The 21,162-nt window shown below is 48.6% G+C and overlaps 1 protein-coding gene across 7 annotated transcripts in view; it reads right to left on the bottom strand.

Annotated features, from left to right (window-relative positions):
• AMOTL1 (angiomotin like 1) overlaps window positions 1-21,162 on the bottom strand; it is a 118,846-nt gene that overhangs the window by 33,192 nt on the left and 64,492 nt on the right. For all 7 annotated transcript variants that reach the window (XM_048494368.1, XM_048494369.1, XM_048494374.1 and 4 more), the window contains 3 exons: window positions 16,426-16,566; window positions 14,982-15,900; window positions 4,802-5,096 (listed from right to left, as the gene is read on the bottom strand). In XM_048494368.1, the coding sequence (XP_048350325.1) occupies window positions 4,802-5,096; window positions 14,982-15,900; window positions 16,426-16,566 (1,355 nt within the window). The remainder of the gene's footprint in view (window positions 1-4,801; window positions 5,097-14,981; window positions 15,901-16,425; window positions 16,567-21,162) is intronic.

The following is a 21,162-nucleotide window of genomic DNA, read 5'->3' as shown; positions in this document are numbered from 1 at the left end:
GACACACTGATAGATTCTGACATAAATCTAGCTTAATAGTCTTTCACCGGGAAGGCTTCAATAGGGGGGAAAAATTATACTTGCATGTAAGATTCACGTAGGTATTCAAGTAGATATGAATGTATTTTGGGAAGATCCCTTTCAATTCATAGCCTGTCCAGAGACCATTTCTGCAGACGTCCACAATTTTACATCCCACCCTAACATATTTTTAACTCACAGATTCTTTGATTAGTGTTCTTATTGGAACAAGCCAAGAGAAGGGTAATGGTAAAAGGCCTGGATTTCATAACCTTTGAGGGAGAAGAAGAAGAGGAGTTTGGATTTATATCCCCCCTTTCTCTCCTGCAGGAGACTCAAAGGGGCTGACAATCTCCTTGCCCTTCCCCCCTCACAACAAACACCCTGTGAGGTAGGTGGGGCTGAGAGAGCTCCGAGAAGCTGTGACTAGCCCAAGGTCACCCAGCTGGCGTGTGTGGGAGTGCACAGGTAATCTGAATTCCCCAGATAAGTGTCCACAGCTCAAGTGGCAGAGCGGGGAATCAAACCCGGTTCCTCCAGATTAGATACACGAGCTCTTAACCTCCTATGCCACTGCTGCTCCTGGGTATGTTCAGTCTGGAGAGCTGGGTATGTTCAGTCTGGAGAAGAGTAGGTTAAGCGGTGATATGACAGCCATGTTTAAATATTTGAAGGGATCTGTGGAAGATGGAGCAAGCCTGTTTTTTGCTGCTCCAGAGACTAGAACAAGGAGTAATGGGTTCAAGGTACAGGAAAAGAGATTCCACCTAAATATTAGGGAGAACTTCCTGATGGTAAGGACTGTCCGATAGTGGAATGCGCTGCCTCGGAGTATGGTGGAATCTCCTTCTTTGGAGGTTTGTAAAGAGAGGCTGGACAGGAGAGCGTTAATTGTGTGTATCACTCTCTGTCTGTTGTATGTATTTTGCATGAGGCATAAGGCTGTGTTTAGGCCACCATTATTTAGCACCCAATCATGTTTACTGTTAGGCATGCTATTGGGAACTCAATTGTGCAGAGAAACCTTCACACCCAAGCCACAAAGGACTTCTAATACTTGTTCCGCCCACTGTGGAGGAACAGTCTCCACTGGACCATGAGACTGAGACCCCCAATAGTGTCATCTTTTCCTTCTTAGTTCTGATGCAGCAACATGTCATCTTTGAGTACGAGAAGACAGATTGCCAGTTCTCAGAGACTTCTGCCAGCAGATGGAAACTAAAGGCTTTGGCTTCCAGGGAGCTTTTGGCACTGAAGATACAGAGATACAGCCAGTCACGTTTCAAAAGAAGAAGAAGAGTTCTTTTATATATCCCACTTTTCTCTCCTGCAAGACTCAAAGGGGCTTACAATCTCCTTGCCCTTCCCCCCTCACAACAAACACCTGTGAGGTAGGTGGGGCTGAGAGAGCTCCAAGAAGCTGTGACTAGCCCAAAGTCACCCAGCTGGCGTGTGTGGGAGTGCACAGGCTAATCTGAATTCCCCAGATAAGCCTCCACAGCTCAGGCGGCAGAGCTGGGAATCAAACCCGGTTCCTCCAGATTAGATACACGAGCTCTTAACCTCCCAAGCCACTGCTACGCCTAAGCCATCAGAACTGATGACAGAGACTAACTATAAAGTCATCCAGAGCTGAGACAATCGCTTATGACCTCATGCTGTAAGCGGCCAACAGCACAGTCACGTGTCAGCTTTACATACAAACAGGAGAGACCCATTTTAAATAGACAAATGTCCCTTCACAAGAGCGGCACTTTTAAAAAACTATTTGCTGTGTCACATGCCCAGTGTGATAGAAGGATGGGGAAAAGGAAGGGGAAAGGATGACAAAGATCTACCAACAAGTGACTGAAATCTAAACAGATCAATAATGATGATAACAATTCTTCTCTTTTTTTCAAGAATATAAGGAGGCCTGGCTCACCAGTTCGCCAAAGAGCTCTTCCTGATGTCTCAGCTGTGGCAAGAAGGCAATGCTCCGCCTACTTGGGATCTGCAAAGTGGAACCTCTTTTCTCCCACAACTGCCAGAGCGAGCCCCAAATGTCCCTTCTCTCTTAACTTTAGAAAAGCCCCTCCAGATATTCATGGACTACAATTCCCATCAGCCCCTGCCAGCATGCCCAATTGGCAGCACTGAGGAGAATCGTAGTCCATGAACATCTGGAAGATCATATGACTGAGATCCCTGTTTAACAGCTCCAGTAACCTGTAGCTCTCCAGATAAATTGAGTGGACTACATTTCCCCATCAGTTTTGCCACCATGCCCATTCTAGAGCAGGGATCTCAGACATATGGTCTTCCAGATGTTCATGGACTACAATTCCCATCAGCCCCTGCCAGCATGCCCAATTGGCAGCACTGATGAGAATCGTAGTCCATGAACATCTGGAAGACCATATGTCTGAGATCCTCGTTGAATAGGTCTGTAACTCGTAGCTTCCAGATACCAGGAGAGTTTATCAGTTTTCGCCATTATACGAGTTAACGACATATGGGGTCTTTTCCAGATGTTCATGGACTACAATTCCCATCAGCCCCTGCCAGCATGCCCAATTGGCAGCACTGATGAGAATCGTAGTCCATGAACATCTGGAAGACCATATGTCTGAGATCCCTGCTCTAGAATGGGCATGGTGGCAGGGGCTGATGGGAAATGTAGTCCATGAACATCTGAAGAGCCGCAGGTTGCAGACCCCTGCTCTAGAAGTTTTCAAAGGATCGTCTGCGCACGCTCAAGTTTCTAATAGTGTTGCTTCACACAGACCACAATGAAGAAACAACCTGTGCTTGATATTACTTCACACGATTTTTTTAGTAAGTCTTGCCACTCCAGTAGAAAGAAGCACAACTAACTGCTTCAAGCGTGGAAAGATGCAATGGGGCTCTCCTTGACAGTAAGCAGCTAGAAAGAAGTTCAATGGCTGCCAAGCCGCCAAGCAAAATTCCTGCCAGCTAACTCAGGAAAAGAAAAACCAAGCCAACAAAGGCTGGGGGGGGACCCCTTTTTTGGCATGCGGCAGCCCTCGGCTGTATAAACACATCCTTTGCTTATAATCTGGCCGAAGTTGAAAGAAAGAATGCTGTCGGAGAGAAAGACAGGGCAATGTCAACAAACCGGGGCCAGATTAATTTTCACTGAATTTTGCTACAGGTCAGAGAACAGTACGCAGAACTTATACTGTGCTTTAGAGAGTTCCGAAGATGTACATTATTACAGCAATCTGATAGTACTATCTTGAAAAGTAGGCCTAAATCACAGGTGTCAAACTCGCGGCCCTCCAGATGTTATGGACTACAGTTCCCATCTTCCGCTGCCAGCATGATGCTGGCATGGGATGATGGGAACTGTAGTCCATAACATCTGGAGGGCCGCGAGTTTGACACCTGTGGAGTGTATTGACCCAAAGCAGATGCCATAGTTGAGATGTAATTAACAGTCAGCGTTTAGAGCAGCTGTGAGTATTGCTGTTTGGTTGTTACTGAATGAGTCTTTGGAATAAACTTCTGTATATTAACTTCATTCGTCTTGGACACCTATGGCCTAAATTAACAGCTCTTTATCCAGGGGTCCTCGGCTTGTGGACGCTTTTGGAATTCTGACACAGAGTGATGAGCGCAACCACAAAAATGACTGCCACAGGAAGTACAACTAACCAACCAACCGCACAGGCACGCACACACAGAAGCAGCCCATGCACAAAGGAGATGAAAGCCAAAAGAGATGGGAAGTCAATGTGGTGTACTGATTATTAGCAGTGGACTCTAATCTGGAGAACTGGGTTCCACACTCTTCCACCTGAGCAGTGGACTCTTGCGTGGTGAACTGGATTTGTTTAGTCTGCTGGGTGACTTCGGGCCAGTCTCAGTTCTCTCAGAACTCTTTCAACCCCACCTACCTCACAAGGTGTCTGTGGTGAGGAAAGGAAGGGAAAGGAGTTTGTAAGCCACTTTGATACTCCTTACAGGAGAGAAAAGCAGGGTATAAATCCAAAACTCTTCTTCTAAAACCCAACTGCAAATAAATGCCAAAAATGCCACCACTGGTAAATTAAAACAAAACTGGTGTCTAGGAGTAAAGGTGGGACTATAAATCCAAATTCTTCTTCTAATTGATTTAAAAAAGTACATTTGAGTGCCAGATTAATTTTCACTGAATTTTGCTACAGGTCAGAGAACACTACGCAGAATTTATATTGTGCTTTAGACACCTTTGGAATTCTGACTCTTTGGTGGCAGCTGCTGTCGAAACATTATTTTAATGGGTACAGCCAATCAGATTTCCACTGGCCAATCAGACACTCTGCTGGAAGAGCCCCGCCCACTTTCTAAAAATACTTGGTGGGCACTAGGAAAGGGGTTGGTGGCTGCCATGATGCCCACTGGGAGACCCTTTGAAGGACGTGAACTGAAGAAGGATGCTGACAGCTACCTACTGAGCTTGTAGCTGAAGCAAAGTCTGCCCTGAGTGCTTCTAGCGAGGAAGAATCCTTTCCCACTCCAGATACAGTTGGACTACTGGTCAGCTTACTTCTGCCAGCATGGCCAATTGGCCATGCTGGCAGGGGCTGATGGGAATTGTAGTCCACAACATCTGGAGTGCCAAAGGTTTGCCACCACTGTTCTAGCTCCTTCGCTTTGCTAGACGACACCAGCCCCAATTCCTCCAAGCCATGGAAATTTCTCGCATTCCAAACCAACAAAGCCACACTGTTCACTATACCACCAACACAGGGGATGCGGAAACAAGGGCCTGCTCCGTTAAGATTGCGCCGAGTACCTTCTGAAGCTTGTCTGCTTTCTCGTAGTAGCCCTCCAGCTCCTTCTGCAGGGCTTCGTTGTCTTCGGACAGCATTTCGACCATCTGCTGAGCTCGCTGCACAATCGCAAAGGCATCCGGCGGGAGCGGCTGCTGGTTGGGTGGCGTGGCGGGCAGAGACTGGGACCCCGTGGCCATGGAAAGTGGCAGCAAAGACACAGAATGCAGCGGGCCAGTGAGGGAGGAGGCCTGGGAGGACATCGGGCTGTGATGCCGTTGCATGGGGAGGGATGGAAAAGACGCCTGGCTCTGACGGCTGAAGGGAAGCGGGGAGGAAAAGAAAGGACAGATTAATTAGACCGGACAATATCTAGAGGGTAGGCATCAAGTGACATCAGGATCGCCGGCTAATTAGAAGCTGAAGGTTGGTGCAAAGAAAACATCCAGTCCCTGCCTCAAAGACCTTGCAATATACATTTCAACAATGAGAAGGAAAAAAAAACAATGAATGGGAGAGGGAAGAGAGGTCAGAGAGGGTAAACGTGAGCCAATGAAATTACAAGCACTTTTTATTTTGGTCTCAAAGGAGGGAGGCAACTTTTAAGCCAGGCAGTAAGTCACAACCAGAGTTGCAGAGGCTGTTCCCTTTAAAATGTGGTCCTTCTCGTTGGATGCTTCCCACTGACCTCCAGCCTCCCAAGCAACAGTTTTGAAACAACTAACTCTGCATCAATGAGAGACAGCCTGCCCTACGGCAAAGATTTCTTCAAACAAGCATGGCGGGGAGACTGCGGCCCTTTCCACACAACCCTTTTAAAACGTTTTGAGGCAAGAAATGAAATGTTTCCTCCATGGAGTTTCGCATTGTTTTTGCCCCCAAACGTTTTGTTTTCAGCTTCAAAACGTTTTTAAATTAATTCCCTTTTAAAACGATTCTCTGGTTGAAGTGTTGTTTCGAAAGTATTGTTTTGATTCAGCACAGAACTAAAAAAAATAAAAATAAAAATCACATAATGGCAGCCGGAAATTGTTTTGACAGGTTAGTGCAAACATATATTGTTGTAAATGGGGAAGTGGACTGAAAACGCTTTAGAAATGTTTTAGGGGATTTGTGCGGAAAGCTGTTCCCCTAGGGCAGGGGTCCCCAAACTTTTTAAACAGGGGGCCAGTTCACTGTCCCTCAGACTGTTGGAGGGCCGGACTAAAAAAAACTATGAACAAATTCCTATGCACAAATGATTGTAAAATGTTTGATTTCACCTTTCAGCCTTTCTGTCATGGTCTATTTTTAGAACAGTGACCAAAGTATGTCAAGTACAGGGTGGGCTCCAAATATTGTTGGGGAGGCTGTGGAATACCTTCCCCTGTAAAAAAAAAGCAGAACTTTCCCAATGAAGCATTCCATCTAACCCAGGATCAGGTATCTTCCTGTCTCTTTTCTCCCTAGCAGCCACAGCGGTAGCTTATTCCGCCAGCCTGGCTGAGGCCAATGGGAGTGAGGCGGAACGGAAAGCCTGAGAGCAACACATGGAGTAGCTGAGAGGGAAGGGTGGAGCAGGCTGCTGCTACATGTGGGGTTTTCCGCAACCTGGGTCAGAAAAAATTCTATGGAGATTTGGGGTGCCATCAAGTGTAATTGTAATCAACAGCCAAGCAATGCCGGTTCCTCCTCTCCCTCGAGCCCCCACTGCACCTGAATGGAGCCATCACCGCCATGCCTGGCGGGCCGGATAAATGCCTTCAGGGGGCCACATTTGGCCCCCGGGCCGTAGTTTTGGGACCCCTGCCCTAGGGCAGGGGTTGCCAATATGGTGTCCATGGCCACCATTGTGCCTGTCGCACCTCCCCTAGTCTGCTGAGTGCTTTTAGAAAGTGGGCAGGCTAGGTGGGGATTTCCCCAGCACAGCTTCTTGATTGGCTGTGCAAATAAAAAGTTGTCCTGGGAAGCAGCGCTTCTGCCTGAAATGTTGAAGAGTTATTGTTACAGTTGTAAATAACCTTGATCCCTGACATTTTGAGGCTGAGACCAGCCATGTTGCCACTGGTTCCACCTTTCGTGGCAGCCATTGTGTGATTATGCCCCACCACCCTTTGTCAGAATTCCAAAGGTGCCCACAGGCAGTGGCGTATCTAACAGAGGAACATGGGGGGTCAACTGACCCGGGTGCCCCCATTGGGTCATGTGGGGGCCGCCCGGTCCTTCAGCCAGCGGAGGCTCCGCCCAGAGCAGGTATTGCCCTGGGCGCCATTTCCCTCCGTATGCCTCTGCCCACAGGCACAAAAAGGTTGGGGACTCCCAATGCAGGACAGGGAGAAACTTCCCCCAAGGCAACAGAAAGGACACAAGCATGCCTGCTCTGCCTGTTGTACACCACCCGCTCATACTGCTACTATCCTGGCCTCCCCAGCTGAACGGGAGGTTTTCAATGCAATTCCTTTGCGTTCCCCTCTCACCCACCAACACTTAGCAACTGGCTGACTCATCTTCCTCTCATTCTCCATCTTATTCTAAGGAAGGAGAAAGAGAGCAGCAGTACACAGAGGTGAGTGCAGAAAAGGATGTTAATTATCAGAACGGGAGGATGGTGTGATTATGCTCATTCAATACCTATTTTCAAGGCTACCACAGAATTACCAGCTAAGAGCGTGCTTCATTTCCATGCTAGTGTTCACCGCATTAATGGTGATGGGGCAGAGGAAAGGAGACAAAGAACCTGGCTTGGAAATCTCTAAGCTTCCATCAAGGTTATGGCCCTCCTGCAGTGTTTGGAGGTAGTGCTTGGTGTAATCTCAGAAACCAGTAATGGCTGCTAAGCAGGACTTCTAATGGAGAGCCCAGGATCCTACACCAGTGATGGCGAACCTATGGCATGGGTGCCAGAGGTGGCACTCAGAACCCTCTCTGTGGGCTCGCGTGCACAGAGTTCATCATGTGGGGGGGGGGGGAATTGCCCCCTTACATCTAGGCTGGCCTAGGCCGCTGGACTTGATGTCTGTGCACCTCAGCGAGAAGAGGGACTCGGCTGCCAGGCCTGCTAACTGTGCTCCAGGTGGCTGCTGCCTGGGGGGGGGGGGGGCAGAGGTGGCAGAAATTCTAGAGAGGCGCAAAGCGGCACATGTGGGACTTGCTGGAGGCAACAGCAGGCTGGCCCCTGCTTGAGGGGGTTATTCAGGTTAAACTGCCACGTTGGCACTTTGTGATAAATAAGTAGGTTTTGGGTTGCAATTTGGGCACTCGGTCTCGAAAAGGTTTGCCATCACTGTCCTACACATCTATCATTCTGTCCTACACGCTATCATTCATGCCTAGCCAAGCCCTGATGCTACAACTCGTTACCCACTCTGGGCTAGGAAATTCCTCGAGATTTGGGTAGTGGAAACCGAGGAGGGTGGAGTTTGGGGAGAAGACAGCAGCAGTGGCGTAGTAATTAAGAGCAGGTGCACTCTAATCCGGAGAACCGGGTTTGATTCCCCGCTCTGCCACTTGAGCTGTGGGGGCTTATCTGGTGAACTAGATTAGCCTGTGCACTCCAACACATGCCCGCTGGGTGACCTTGGGCTAGTCACAGTTCTTTGGAGCTGTCTCAGCCCCACCCACCTCACAGGGTGTTTGTTGCTGGGGGGCGGGGGGGATGAGATTGTAAGCCCCTTTGAGTTTCCTTACAGGAGAGAAAGAGGGGGGGGGGAATAAATCCAAACTCTTCTTCTTCTTCTTCTCAGCAGGGTATAAAGCCACAGAGCCCATCCTTCAAAGCAACCATTTTCTCCAAGGAAACTGATCTCTCTAACCTGGAGATGTTCCCGTTCTGGAAGGCTCTGTGCTCCATCATTTATTCTCAGTCTTCAGAGGGGGGGAAGTGAAGAAGATACTGCTGGTAGCAACCTGAGAAGCAGCTGAGGTCGATCTAGGCTGAATAATTTTGTCCCTCCTCTTCCTGCAGGTATTTAGCCTGGGTGGGGCCAGAGACAACCTCCAAAAAGATCTTGGCTTAAAGCTACAACAACCTGAGATACATTGTTTGACAGGCCTGGATCGCCCCAAATTTATTTGCGTTCTGCTCATACATCTATTTGTTTAACAATTTGGAACTCCCAATTTTCCCTTCCCTTTCCCCTCCCATGGGAAGAAAATAAAAGTAGGGAGAGCCAGTGTGGCGTAGTGGTTAAGAGCGGGTGGATTCTAATCTGGAGAACCGGGTTTGATTCCCCACTCCTCCACCTGAGCGGCAGAGGCTTATCTGGGGAACCAGATGTGTTTCCGCCCTCCTACATTCCTGCTGGGTGACCTTGGACCAGTCCCAGTTCTTCAGAATTCTCTCAGCCCCACCTACCTCACAAGGTGTCTGTTGTGGGGGAGAGGACGGGAAAGGAGCTTGTAAGCCACCTTTAGTCTCTTTGCAGGAGAGGAAAGTGGGATATAACTCCAAACTCTTCTTCTCCTCCATTTCTTGTAAGACACTATGGGGTCCTCAGGAGAAAAATTCTTACTTCAATAAGTAAAATTTGACCCTAGCTTCAATTGACCCAGTATCAGAAGAAGAAAAAAATGCTCTTCTTTATTCTCCACAAATGTAGATATTTGAGAACTGGTTAAATCCCTAACTCCAGAAGAAGAAACGACTATGGGAGCTTTACAAGGAGAGCAAGAAAGCAAGTCCCTCAGAATGGGAGGATGGGTTGGAGAGCTACTTACCATTTCCTGGAGAATGACCAGTCATTCCCATGTTCACCTTCTACTACACAGGTGTCAAACTCGCGGCCCTCCAGATGTTATGGACTACAGTTCCCATCATCCCCTGCCAGCATGATGCTGGCAGGGGATGATGGGAGATGTAGTCCATAACATCTGGAGGGCCACGAGTTTGACACCTATGTTCTACTATACAAAATTATGCATGGGATAGAAAATGTTGACAGAGAGAAATTTTTCTCTCTTTCTCACCATACTAGAACCAGGGGGCATCCATTGAAAATGCTGGGGGGAAGAATTAGGACTAATCAAAGGAAACACTTCTTCACGCAACGCGTGATTGGTGTTTGGAATATGCTGCCACAGGAGGTGGTGATGGCCACTAACCTGGATAGCTTTAAAAAGGGCTTGGACAGATTTATGGAGGAGAAGTCGATCTCTGGCTACCAATCTTGATCCTCTTTGATGTGAGATTGCAAATGCCTTAACAGTTCAGGTGCTCGGGAGCAAAAGCCACAGAAGGCCATTGCTTTCACCTCCTGCAGGTGAGCTCCCAAAGGCACCTGGTGGGCCACTGCGAGTAGCAGAGAGCTGGACTAGATGGACTCTGGTCTGATCCAGCTGGCTTGTTCTTATGTTCTTATGTTCTTACCCATGTTTATTGTATCTGACCCACAACTCACCAAATCTGTAGCTGATGAACTCGTTCCCTATTTGGTAAAGTACCTCAAAGCATGGAGACCTCTGACCACATGTAGAAGTTGAAAACATCCCCTCGTAACTGGGAAATGAACCGCATGGGTTTTTTTAGTACGCTTATATTGTGCTCTATCTGTTATATTCATGTTGTGCACCGCCCTGAGCCTTCTGGGGGAGGACGGTATATAAGATTAATAAATAATAATAGTAATACCACCTGCCCAAACCAGATAAAAGTCTGCTGGTCGCAGGGGAGAAAAAAATTACTTTCAAGAGCCCCGCCCCCTTTGCATTCTGGCACATGTTTGCAAACGTCCTGCTGACAACGTGATCGAGAGAATATATGCAGAATGTTTTTATTTAACCACTAATGGTGCACTCCTGTGCAGATTTGATCGGAAGTAAGTCCCACTGTACATTCAGTAGGATGCGAGGAAAGGGTGTGCGGAATGGCCACTGGAAGGTTTAGTTTTCTTTGGAGAGGGGAAGGGAAAATCATAGCGGTTTCCTTTTCACGGTCACTCTGTTCAGCATCTGAGTTACCTGCTACCTTCTTTCCCTTTCAGTTTCTCAAAACTAGGGATATAAGCAGAAGGACATTTTTTCCTCCGCATGCTGAGACGGGTGTTGCATAGCAGTGCGATTTGATTGTCAGACACACGCCTGTGTGAGCCCTCCTCTCTTGGCTTTCCCTTTTTTCCCTAATTAAAAAATGGCTGCCTCCTCCTGGATGGAAAGGGATGGGGCTACTGGTCATGTGGAAAATGGGCATCTGTTTTAAACAACACACAATGTTCTAAACAACACAATGAACACAATAGTGTTGTGTAGGCCTAGTTCTGAAATCAGATAATGGCTTTGAAGAGCCATTATCCGGGTTCCCTGAGGCATTGGAAGCCATCAGAACTCTCTATCAGAGACAGTCCCTGATTGGTCCATTTTTCCTTCCCTTCCCTGAGGCATTGGAAGCCATCAGAACTCTCTATCAGAGACAGTCCCTGATTGGCCCATTTTTCCTTCCCTTCCCTCCCCCATGGGAAGAAAATCAAAGACTGACAGATGCAGTCAGTGCATTTCTAGGACCCACTGGCCAATCAGGGGCTTGGATGGAGCCATAAGGACAGCTGCCTCACCTACTGAGGGACTGTACAGGTGTGCATGGCCCTGGCTTAAGGCAAGGGGTAGAGAGGGTCTTGCTGAGACCGATTCCACAGCTAGCTGCCTGCCAGTACCTGAAGTGCCTGCTAAGGAAACAAAGGAGGCAGGCAGGGAAGGGCTGGGGGCAGCCTGAGTTGGGCCCACCTCCACTGAGTTGTAACCTGGAACATCTCACCAGCCAGGGAAGTGAGGAGCATGTAATGGTAAATTGCCAATTGGTAGCGTTGTCAATTTCCTGGAGATCTCCTGCTGTTATAGGGGATGTCCAGATGACAACAATAGTTCCGCTGGAGAAGCTGGCTACTCTGAAGAGTGGACTCGAGGGCATTAAGTGCTGTTGAGTTCCCTCCCCAATCCCTGCCCTCGCCAGGTTCCACCACCCAAATCTCCAGGTATTTCTCAATCCAGAGCTGGAAATCATAGTGCCAGAGCTGGAGGTGGTTAGCCATGACCTGGGTTCAGACCCATGAAAGGTTTCGATGTTTGAGGACCCAGTATTGCAATTTGGCATAGAACCCAGACAGGGAGGCCTGGCACTCTCAGGAAGATTTGAATTAAACCACAGAGTTTCCAATAAATCCCAGAGTGTCACTCCTATGTCATGAACTCACTTTCATTTTTTGCTGATGTGATGCACCAGCAGGGCTTAATAGCAGGGGTTAGAGAAGGTCTTGCCTACCTGAGTAAACAAGGAGAGTTTGGATTTATACCTCACCTTTCTCTCCTGTAAGGAGACTCAAGGCAGCTGACAAACTCCTTCCCTTCGTCTCCCCACCACAGACACTTTGTGAGGTAGGTGGGGCTGAGAGAGTTCTGAAGAACTGGGACTAGCCCAAGGTCATCCGGCAGGCATCACGTGTAGGAGCAGGTAAATAAATCCACTTCACTAGACAAGAGTCTGCCGCTCAGGTGGAGGAGTGGGAAATCAAACCCAGCCCCCCAGATTAGAGTTGACAGCTCTTAACCACTACACCACGCTGGCTCTCCCTTTACAAAGTAAGCTAATCCTCTCTGCTGGCCTTTAAGAAGTCAGCAGGCAACCGGACCGTTGCTGGGAAGTTTCCCTGACCAGATGACCCAGGTTAGCCCAATCTCATTAGATCTTGGAAGCTTAAGCAGGGTCAGCTCAGGGTTAGTATTTGGGCTACCCAGGAAGTCTAGGGTCACTATGCAGAGGAAGACAATGGCAAACTACCTCTGTTTGCCTTTTGCCCTGAAAACCCCCAACGGATCACCATGAGTCTGCCGCAACTTGACAGGCCTTTACACAATCCCATCACAGCAAGAGGCCTGGAACGCCTAAGCCCAGACAGACTGGGGCAGGGAAATAAGACACAATATAAACATTTTAAACAAATAAACAAACATTTTAAACAAATAAATATTTGCACCCCGCAGTTTGTTGGCTGTATTTGTGAGTCATGCTGTTTAAGCTGGTTAATGATGCGGCCTGAAATCCCACAACCTACATTAACTACGTGTTTAAATGCTGCCTTTGGCCAAGTTCAGTCCCGTTTCCAAGACAGCTGGCAATCTATAAACCTTTACCGCTGTTCGAGGGATTCCAGATTCATGCACAAGGTTGGTGGCATCAAATACTTTCTTGAGCCTTCTGCATATCCCACAATCCCTTGCAGCACTGCAGAGGAGTCTCTAAAGACACCTAGAACTTGGTGCAGAACTTGTGCAGAACTAGTACTAGGCATTTTGTGCAAGGCCATTTTGGGGGTAGGAGGAGAGTTATCACCTCCCTGTCTACTCTAATCCTACTTGGCCTTGGTCTGCCACTTCAATTAGCAGGAAAAGGGCCACATTCCTTCCATGGCTTTTGCTTGTCAAAGAATCTATGCCCCAGAAACCTGCAAAAACTTCAGCCTTCAGCATGGAATCCTCTCACACCTCCCTGCGAGTGTAACCCAAAACCTGACCCTCTTATCTTGTGTTTTCGCATCACCTTATTGATGCCTTGCTTACATAAACAGGGATTTTCACTTCTCTGTTAAAACCGTTTCAGCAGCAGACACTCAGAAACTCTTGGTATGTTGTCAGTGGAGACACAGAGCGCATGCAAATCGGAAAGAATGCTACACCATTTCTCCGTGTCCCAGGAACGTGCCAGCAAAACAAAACTAAACCTAGAGGCCAATAAAACATGAGCTTCAAGGCCGTTTCTCAAATTATCGTTTCAGGAAACACATTTCTATGAACCTCCCCCCGCCCCCAATAATTTAAACACTTAGGTCATGTAGGTGAGCCAGCATAGTAGTGGTTAAGAGCAGTAGTGGTTAAGAGCAGGTGTGATTCTAATCTGGAGAACCGGGTTTGGTTCCCCACTCCTCCACCTGAGTGGCAGAGGCTTATCTGGGGCCCCAGATATGTTTCCGCACACCTGCATTCCTGCTGGGTGACCTTGGGCTAGTCACAGTTCTTTGGAACTCCCTCAGCCCCACCTACCTCACAAGGTATCTGGTGGGGAGAGGAAGGGAAAGGTGGGCCCCCTCACATAACCAAATGTAGGCGTGCAGAAACACATCTGGTTCACCAGATAAGCCTCAACCACTCAGGTAGAGGAGTGGGGAATCAAACCCAGTTCTCCAGATTAGAATCCACCTGCTCTTAACCACTACACCACGCTGGCTCTCTTGGAAGCTAAAGTAACGTAAGCCCAGGTTAGTACTGTGATTAGAGTCCTGAAAGGAAATCTACTGCAGATGCAGCCAAAGGCAAACCACTCTAGAATGTCTCTTGCCTTGAAAACCCTACAAGATTGCTCTAAAAATTGCCAGCGACTTGACAGCATTTCCACCACCAATCTGATTTCGTCAGATCTCGGAAGCTAAGCAGGGTCGGCTGGGGTTAGTACTTGGATGGGGGACCACCAACCAAGTCTAGGGCTGCTACGCAGAGGCAGGTAAGGGCAAACCACCTCTGTTCGTCTTTTGCCTTGAAACCCCTACGGGGTTGCTGGAAGTCGGCTATGACTTGATGGCCCTTTCCACCACCAAAAAATTAGCAACCCTACTGGGAAGAGTCAGAGAGCTGGGGTGCGGGAAGGGAGGGGAGCAAGGAGGAGGATCAAGCAGTCCTCTCTCTGCTCCCAAGATTATATTTCTGTAAAATAACCAGCCCACCTCTCTCAACAACCCTCCTTCCATGCTTGGAAGGAGGGAAAGAGACTCCTCTGCCCGTCCGAGAGGTGAATACTAGCTTTGCCCTGAGAATCTGAATTTAACCTTGAAACCTCTGCACAAGGAAAGGACCCCTCCCTCCCCTCCCCTCCCTTGCATGCCACCTCTCACTCACTCCCTCCCCTCCCTCCTTCCCCTTCCCTTGCATGCCACCCTTCGCTCCCTCACCTCCCCTTCCCTCCGCTAGGGTGGGTGGGCCATGTCCAGATGCCGGAGCCCCTCCCCTTCCCTCCCTTGCATGCCACCCCTTGCTCCCTCCCCCCTCCCTCTGCTAGGGTGGGTGGGCCATGTCCAGATGCCAGATCCCCTCCCCTCCCTTGCATGCCACCCCTCACTCACTCCACTCCCTTGCCTGCCACCCCTCCCACTCCCTCCCCTCCCTCCTTCCCCTCCCTTGCATGCCACCCCTCCTACTCCCTCCCTTCCCTCTCCCTCCTCTAGGGTGAGCGGGCCATGTCTCCATTACCTGCTTGTGTTGTATTCCGGAGGAGCCTGATATCGGACAGAGGCGACTTCGGTCCTCGCTGGCTGCGGAACTGAATAGGGCGTCTTGGCCACCTCCTGAATCACGGTCGAGTGCTGGTCGTTGAAGAACATCCCGTGCTCCTGAGTTTTACTCACTGGGGACACCACCTGTTTGCTTTTGAAGGGATACTCCGGAGGCGGGCCCCTCAGTTCCAGGCCTTTGCCCGCCATCTGGGACGAGAGCGGCCCCCCTGTTTTGAACCCTTTGCTTCTGCCCAAGATGGGGGGATGCTGCTTCGCGCCGTTTCTCTCCAAGGACAGCTGCATGATCCTCTCGCTCAGAGACCTCACGTGGCCCTGCTTGAGCTCCTTCAGAGCGTCGTCTTTGTGCGCTTGCCCGCTGTTGGCCCGGGCCAGAGTCGGCCTGCCTTCCGTCCTGGACTTCGGGCAGGAGGCCACGGCCCCGTAAAAGCCACTCTGCCCGACGGCACTGGGCTGCTGGCCCCTGAAAAACTGGGACTGGGCTTTGGCCTCCTCGTAGGTTGGCAGTTCCTCATTGTTCTGCTGAGGCTGGGAGCTTCCCCTGGGCTGCTTCTCCATCACAGTATTGTCCCCTTGATGCTCCTGGCCCTGTGGTTCCTGCCGCGCCGACTGCTGGACCATTTGTGGGTCTTCCGGCGGGAGGTTCTCGGCGGAAGAAGAAGAGAGCGTGCTGGCAGCCGAGTTGGACGGTCCCGTGCTCCCCGTGGCCTGGTGCTGAACGGCCAGCAGGTTCATGTTCTCGTTCGGGTTGCCATAGCGCAACTCCTGGATCAGCCGCTGTAACACAGTGCGAGGGATAGCATCCTCCGAACCTCTCATTTCCACCTCTGAGACCTGGAGGAAGTGCGGAGGGTGGAAGTTGCTCAGGGGGTCTTCCGCTGCACCAAACAGAAGGACACAAAGAAAGAGAGAGAGAGAGAGAGAGAGAGAGAGAGAGAGAGAGAGAAGAGAAGGCTGAGTCACTGGAAGCATTGCAGGTTCTTAAGAAAAGTAGAGAAATTTCCCACTTTTAAAAAATGAATGAAGAAGAGTTGGATTTATATCCCCCCTTTCTCTCCTTGAGGAGACTCAAAGGGGCTTACAATCTCCTTTCTCTCACCCCCCCACAACAAACACCCTGTGAGGTGGGTGGGGCTGAGAGAGCTCCCTAGAGCTGTGACTGGCCCAAGGTCACCCAGCTGGCGTGTGTGGGAGTGCACAGGCTAATCTGAATTCCCCAGATAAGCCTCCACAGCTCAAGCGGCAGAGCGGGGAATCAAACCCGGTTCCTCCAGATTAGAATGCACCTGCTCTTAACCACTACGCCACTGCTGATTGAACATGAAATGGAAGATGAATCTGAACGTTCTGTCGGCAATAGGCAAAGCTGTTGAGGTTTGCTTTTTGCAAAAACAAGAACTTACTGTCAAGACTAGTGGTCACCTCTACCATGAATGGGGAATCATCTTGCCTGCCGCTGAGCAGCTGGGGTTCTTCATACAGGTAACCAATTTCTTCCAGGACCTGGGCAGGAGTACTGGGGCTGCAGCAAACTGATGGGGAGCCTACGAGAAAAAGAGGGGGACAAAGCAGTTATTTAAACATGGGTGTGAAAAATTAAACTTTTGTGTGCAATTCCAGTTTTGTGGCTTACCACCAATTTCTTGAGCATCCTTGAAAAAGCAACACATGCTTCAATTAGATATCTGGAGCATGTGCATCTCTTGCTGATTCATAGCCTCGCAGACACTTACTTACCTCAGGAAGGAACTGGCAATTTTATAGGCTTAGAGATACATCTGAATCTTCACCTTCTTTTATTTTATTTATTTATTTATTATCATATTTATATACCGCCCCATCCCCTGAGGGCTCTGGGCGGTGAACAACAAAATAATATAACATAAACTGTAATAACAGCAAATAATGAATATAAATATAAATAACATCATAAAAACATAAGGTTACAGCATTCCACATAAACCACTTGGCGTCCAGCATTAAAACTATCAATAAAACCCTCCCAGAGAGGGGGACGGTAAATCTAGATGTCACAGGCTCCCAGAATGTTAAAAGGGAGAGACAAAGAGGGCACTCGCCATCAGCGGCTGGCCTCCCCAAAAGCCCAGTGGAACAACTCGGTCTTACAGGCCCTGCAGAACTCACCAAGATCCCACAGGGCCCGGACAGTTGGAGGGAGAGTGTTCCACCAGGCAGGGGCCAGGGCCGTAAAGGCCCTTGCCCGGGTTGAGGCCAGCCGTGTCATTGCGGGGATGGGAACCACCAGTAAATTGGCCTCTGCCGAACGCAGGGACCGGGTAGGGACATATGGGGTAAGGCGGTCCCGAAGGTACGAGGGTCCCAGGCCGCACAAAGCCTTAAAGGTTAATACCCATACCTTGTGGATGATTCGGAATACCCATACCCATGTCAGCTCTGGGTTGAAAAATCCCTGGAGATTTTAGGGGTGGAGCCTGTGGAGGGTTAGGGTTCAGGAACGGGAGGGGAGGGGAGGGGAGGGTCCTCAGCAGGATATTATGTCACAAAGTCCACTCTCCAAAGCAGCCATTTCTCCAGGAAAACTTGATATTGGTGATCTGGAGATCTGCTGTAATGATATATCTCCAGGTGACCCCTGAAGGCTACCAACCTATCTCTGAGGTGGACGCTGGTTTCTCCTGCTTCCAGTGCTAGCAGAACTCAGAGGTCTCAAAAGTGGGCTGTGACCCAGATGCGTCTCTCCTTCTGGAATCGTTTCCCTACTCCTACTCATGAAGCCTTCTGGACGACCTTGGGCTAGTCACAGTTCATTGAGAACTCTCTCAGCTCCACCTACCTCACAAGGTGTCTGTTGTGGGGGAGAGGAAGGGAAAGGAGCTTGTAAGCCACCTGGATTATCCTTATAGGAGAGAAAGGTGGGTTATAAATCCAAGCTCTTCTTCTTCTTCATCCCACTCCGCTGCTCTTAACAAGACATAGATCTCTGACTATTCAGAGGTTTTTCAGGAATTTCAGCCCATGAATCAACACTGTTGTGAAGAGTAGGTTGACCCTGAACTAAGCAGCAGAATGAAAAGCTCCTTTACGTTAAAGATGCCTCTTAGGCCAGGGTCATACAAATCTGCATGCAAAAGCACATCTTAGGGTGCTAGAATTAGGGGGTCCCAGTAAGCTTGCTACAGGACTATAACAAGAAGAAAGTCCAACAGTCTATACCAGTGGTGACGAACCTTTGGCACTTCAGATGTTATGGACTACAATTCCCATCAGCCCTGGCCAGCCTGGCCAATTAGCCAGGCTGGCAGGGGCTGATGGGAATTGTAGTCTATAACATCTGGAGTGCCAAAGGTTTGCCACCACGGGTCTATACAAACATCAATAAGAGATAGCCCACGGCTTTTAATGTCCAAGGTGGAAGACCCAAATGCACAAAGGCTGGGGAAAATAATCAGAGCAAAATTGAAACAGGTGACGTCACAACTCAAGAGGATCAGGTCGCAGGTAAAGGGAAGAACTTCCACTGAAGACCCTGGACCGCCACTGTACACAACGTGCGAGTGTGTAAAGTGCTGTCAAGCTGCAGTCAACTTATGGTCATCCCAACAAGGGACTTCCAAGGCAAGTTAATGTCAAAATAAAGGCATAGCGGATAGCTGACATATCCCACCAGGACACTCAGCAAAATTTGAAGGAGTGAAAAAGATGAAGGAGTCACGAATGTGAAGAACACAAAAAAAATGACATTTCTGGATCAAAACAAAGCCTGATGATTTATTTCTAAAATTGTCTCTCTTTGCTGTTTGCCCCCCAACTCAACATCTGGCACCCAGCGGTAATCCGCTTTTAAACGTAGAAGATTCCATTTATTTGACTTTGGTTTGTTTCCAGACTGCACCGCGTGTCTCCACGGAACCTTCAGGGCAGTTTTTACTACATGTCATAATAAAAACAAAACAACAACCCAAGAGCAACACCACTCATTATTTTAAAGAGGGATCGAGCGGGGGAGAAATCTGTACTTTAGACATTTAAAAATGACATAGTTACCCCTAAACGCCTGTTGAAATTTTCAAGCATGAAGCCTGGTGGATGACCTTGGGCTAGTCACAGTTCTCTCAGAAGTCTCTCAGCCCCACCTACCTCATAGGCCAGTGATGGTGAACCTTTTCAAGACCGAGTGCCCAAACTGCAACCCAAAACCCACTTATTTATCGCAAAGTGCCAACATGGCAATTTAACCTGAATACTGAGGTTTTAGAATAGAAAAAAAGGTTAGCTCCAAGGTGCGCGTTACTCGGGAGTAAGCTTGTGGTAGTCGGTGGCTTTGCTTTGAAGCAACTGTGCAATGCTTTGAACGGGTGAATCACAACCCTAGGAGGGTTTACTCAGAAGCAAGCCCCATTACCAGCAACCGAGCTTACTCCCAGGTAAAGATCACGCTTTAGTTCTTCCCATGAAAATCAGTAGGGTTTAACAGCGCTTAACAGGGTTACCTACACTGCTTCCCCAAAACTAGGTCTTAGGTTTAATACTAATAATCTCCCTGAAATAATTGCACTATTATCACATGACGAACTCTTTGCACGTGTGCCCACAGAGTGGGCTCTGAGTACCACCTCTGGCACCCGTGCCATAGGTTCGCCACCACTGTCATAGGTTGTCTGTTGAGGGGAGGGTAAGGGAAAGGGAGTTTGTAAACCGCTTTCAGATTCCTCACAGTTGAGAAAAGCAGGATATAAATCCAAACTCTTCTTTCTTCTTTTTCTTCTAATGGATTTTACTAGCCCCTTGTTGATCTCTGGTTCTGAACAGTGACAAAGCTTAGCTCTTTTATAAAAACTTGCCAAATCCATCCCTAAGACATTCCACTTCCAGGGTTACTAGCTATTCAGGAAGTCTGATGTAAATTTCTCAGCCTTCAGTTTAGTAGATTGAATTCCTTGCCTGATTACTATTAATGTGAAGAGTCTCCGTACTTTCCTTGATTAAATATACACGTATTTAAACAACAAATGCAACTGCAGCAGTGGCATAGTGGTTAAGAGCAGGTGTACTCTAATCTAGAGAACCGGGTTTAATGCCCCGCTCAGCCACTTGAGCTGTGGAGGTTTATCTGGGGAACTAGATTAGCCTGTGCACTCCAGGTCGCCAGCTGGGTGACCTTGGGCTAGTCACAGCTCTAGGGAGCTCTCTCAGCCCCACCCACCTCACAGGGTGCTTGTTGGTGGGGGGAGGGAAAGGTGATTGTAAGCCCCTTTGAGTCTCCTACAGGAGAGAAGGGGGAGGGGTATAAATCCAAACCCTTCTTCTTCTCTTCTTCCTTATAGCAGAGAAAGGCGAGGGATAAATCCAATTTTTTCTTCTTCTAGTGAACTGTGTGAGCATTTCCAAAATTGGTCTTGGATTGTCAGCTTCCACACCACATAGTGAGTGTTTTGCTGTTATATGTGCTACGAATTTACTGCTTGCTTACGTAAAATCATATTCTTTGACAAATATTGAACGTACAAAACATCACTGGGGTGAAGCATCCTTGAGAATTTATGAGCCTTTGATGTGCAAATAGGTTCTGATCTGGAGCGAGGACATTCCACTTTCAAGCCTTTCTCTTCTTTCATCAGAAAAGAATAAAAAGCAGAGTGCTGCAGTTAGCTGGATTGTGTAGGAGTAAAATCTCAGTCACTATTATCACAAAAAAAGTTGGCACCACAAACCTCAGAATATTTCATCCAGGAAGCCCTTGGGAGAAAATCTAAACATAACATAATGTGCACAGATATTTCTGTTCTGATGCACAACCCACTATGCATGAGTACTTTTACATTTGCATTGCGAACACTGATAATTATCTGTTTTGCTACATTTATACCTCTCTTTTTCACTCAGTGGTGACCCAAAGCGGCTCACAACATTTCCCTCCATTTTATCCTCACAACAACCTTGTGAGGTAGATTGGACTATGTGTGACTGGCAGTGGCGTAGCGACAACCCAGTCCAGGGCACACGCCATTGGGGTCTCATGAGCGGCGCAAATCGCCCCCACACCCCTCCACTTTCCCCCCTTGTTCCCCCCTTGCCCTACCAGCCAGGCCCCAGTGGCTGAAGCAGGTGTTTTTTTCAGCCAGCTAACAGCTGAAATAAAGTAAACGGGGGTTGGGCTC

This window comes from Sphaerodactylus townsendi, linkage group LG04, assembly GCF_021028975.2.
Source record: "Sphaerodactylus townsendi isolate TG3544 linkage group LG04, MPM_Stown_v2.3, whole genome shotgun sequence".
Classification (NCBI taxonomy): Eukaryota; Metazoa; Chordata; class Lepidosauria; order Squamata; family Sphaerodactylidae; genus Sphaerodactylus; species Sphaerodactylus townsendi.
Note: the sequence above shows the minus strand (reverse complement) of the source record. Positions and strands in the feature narration are given on the sequence as shown.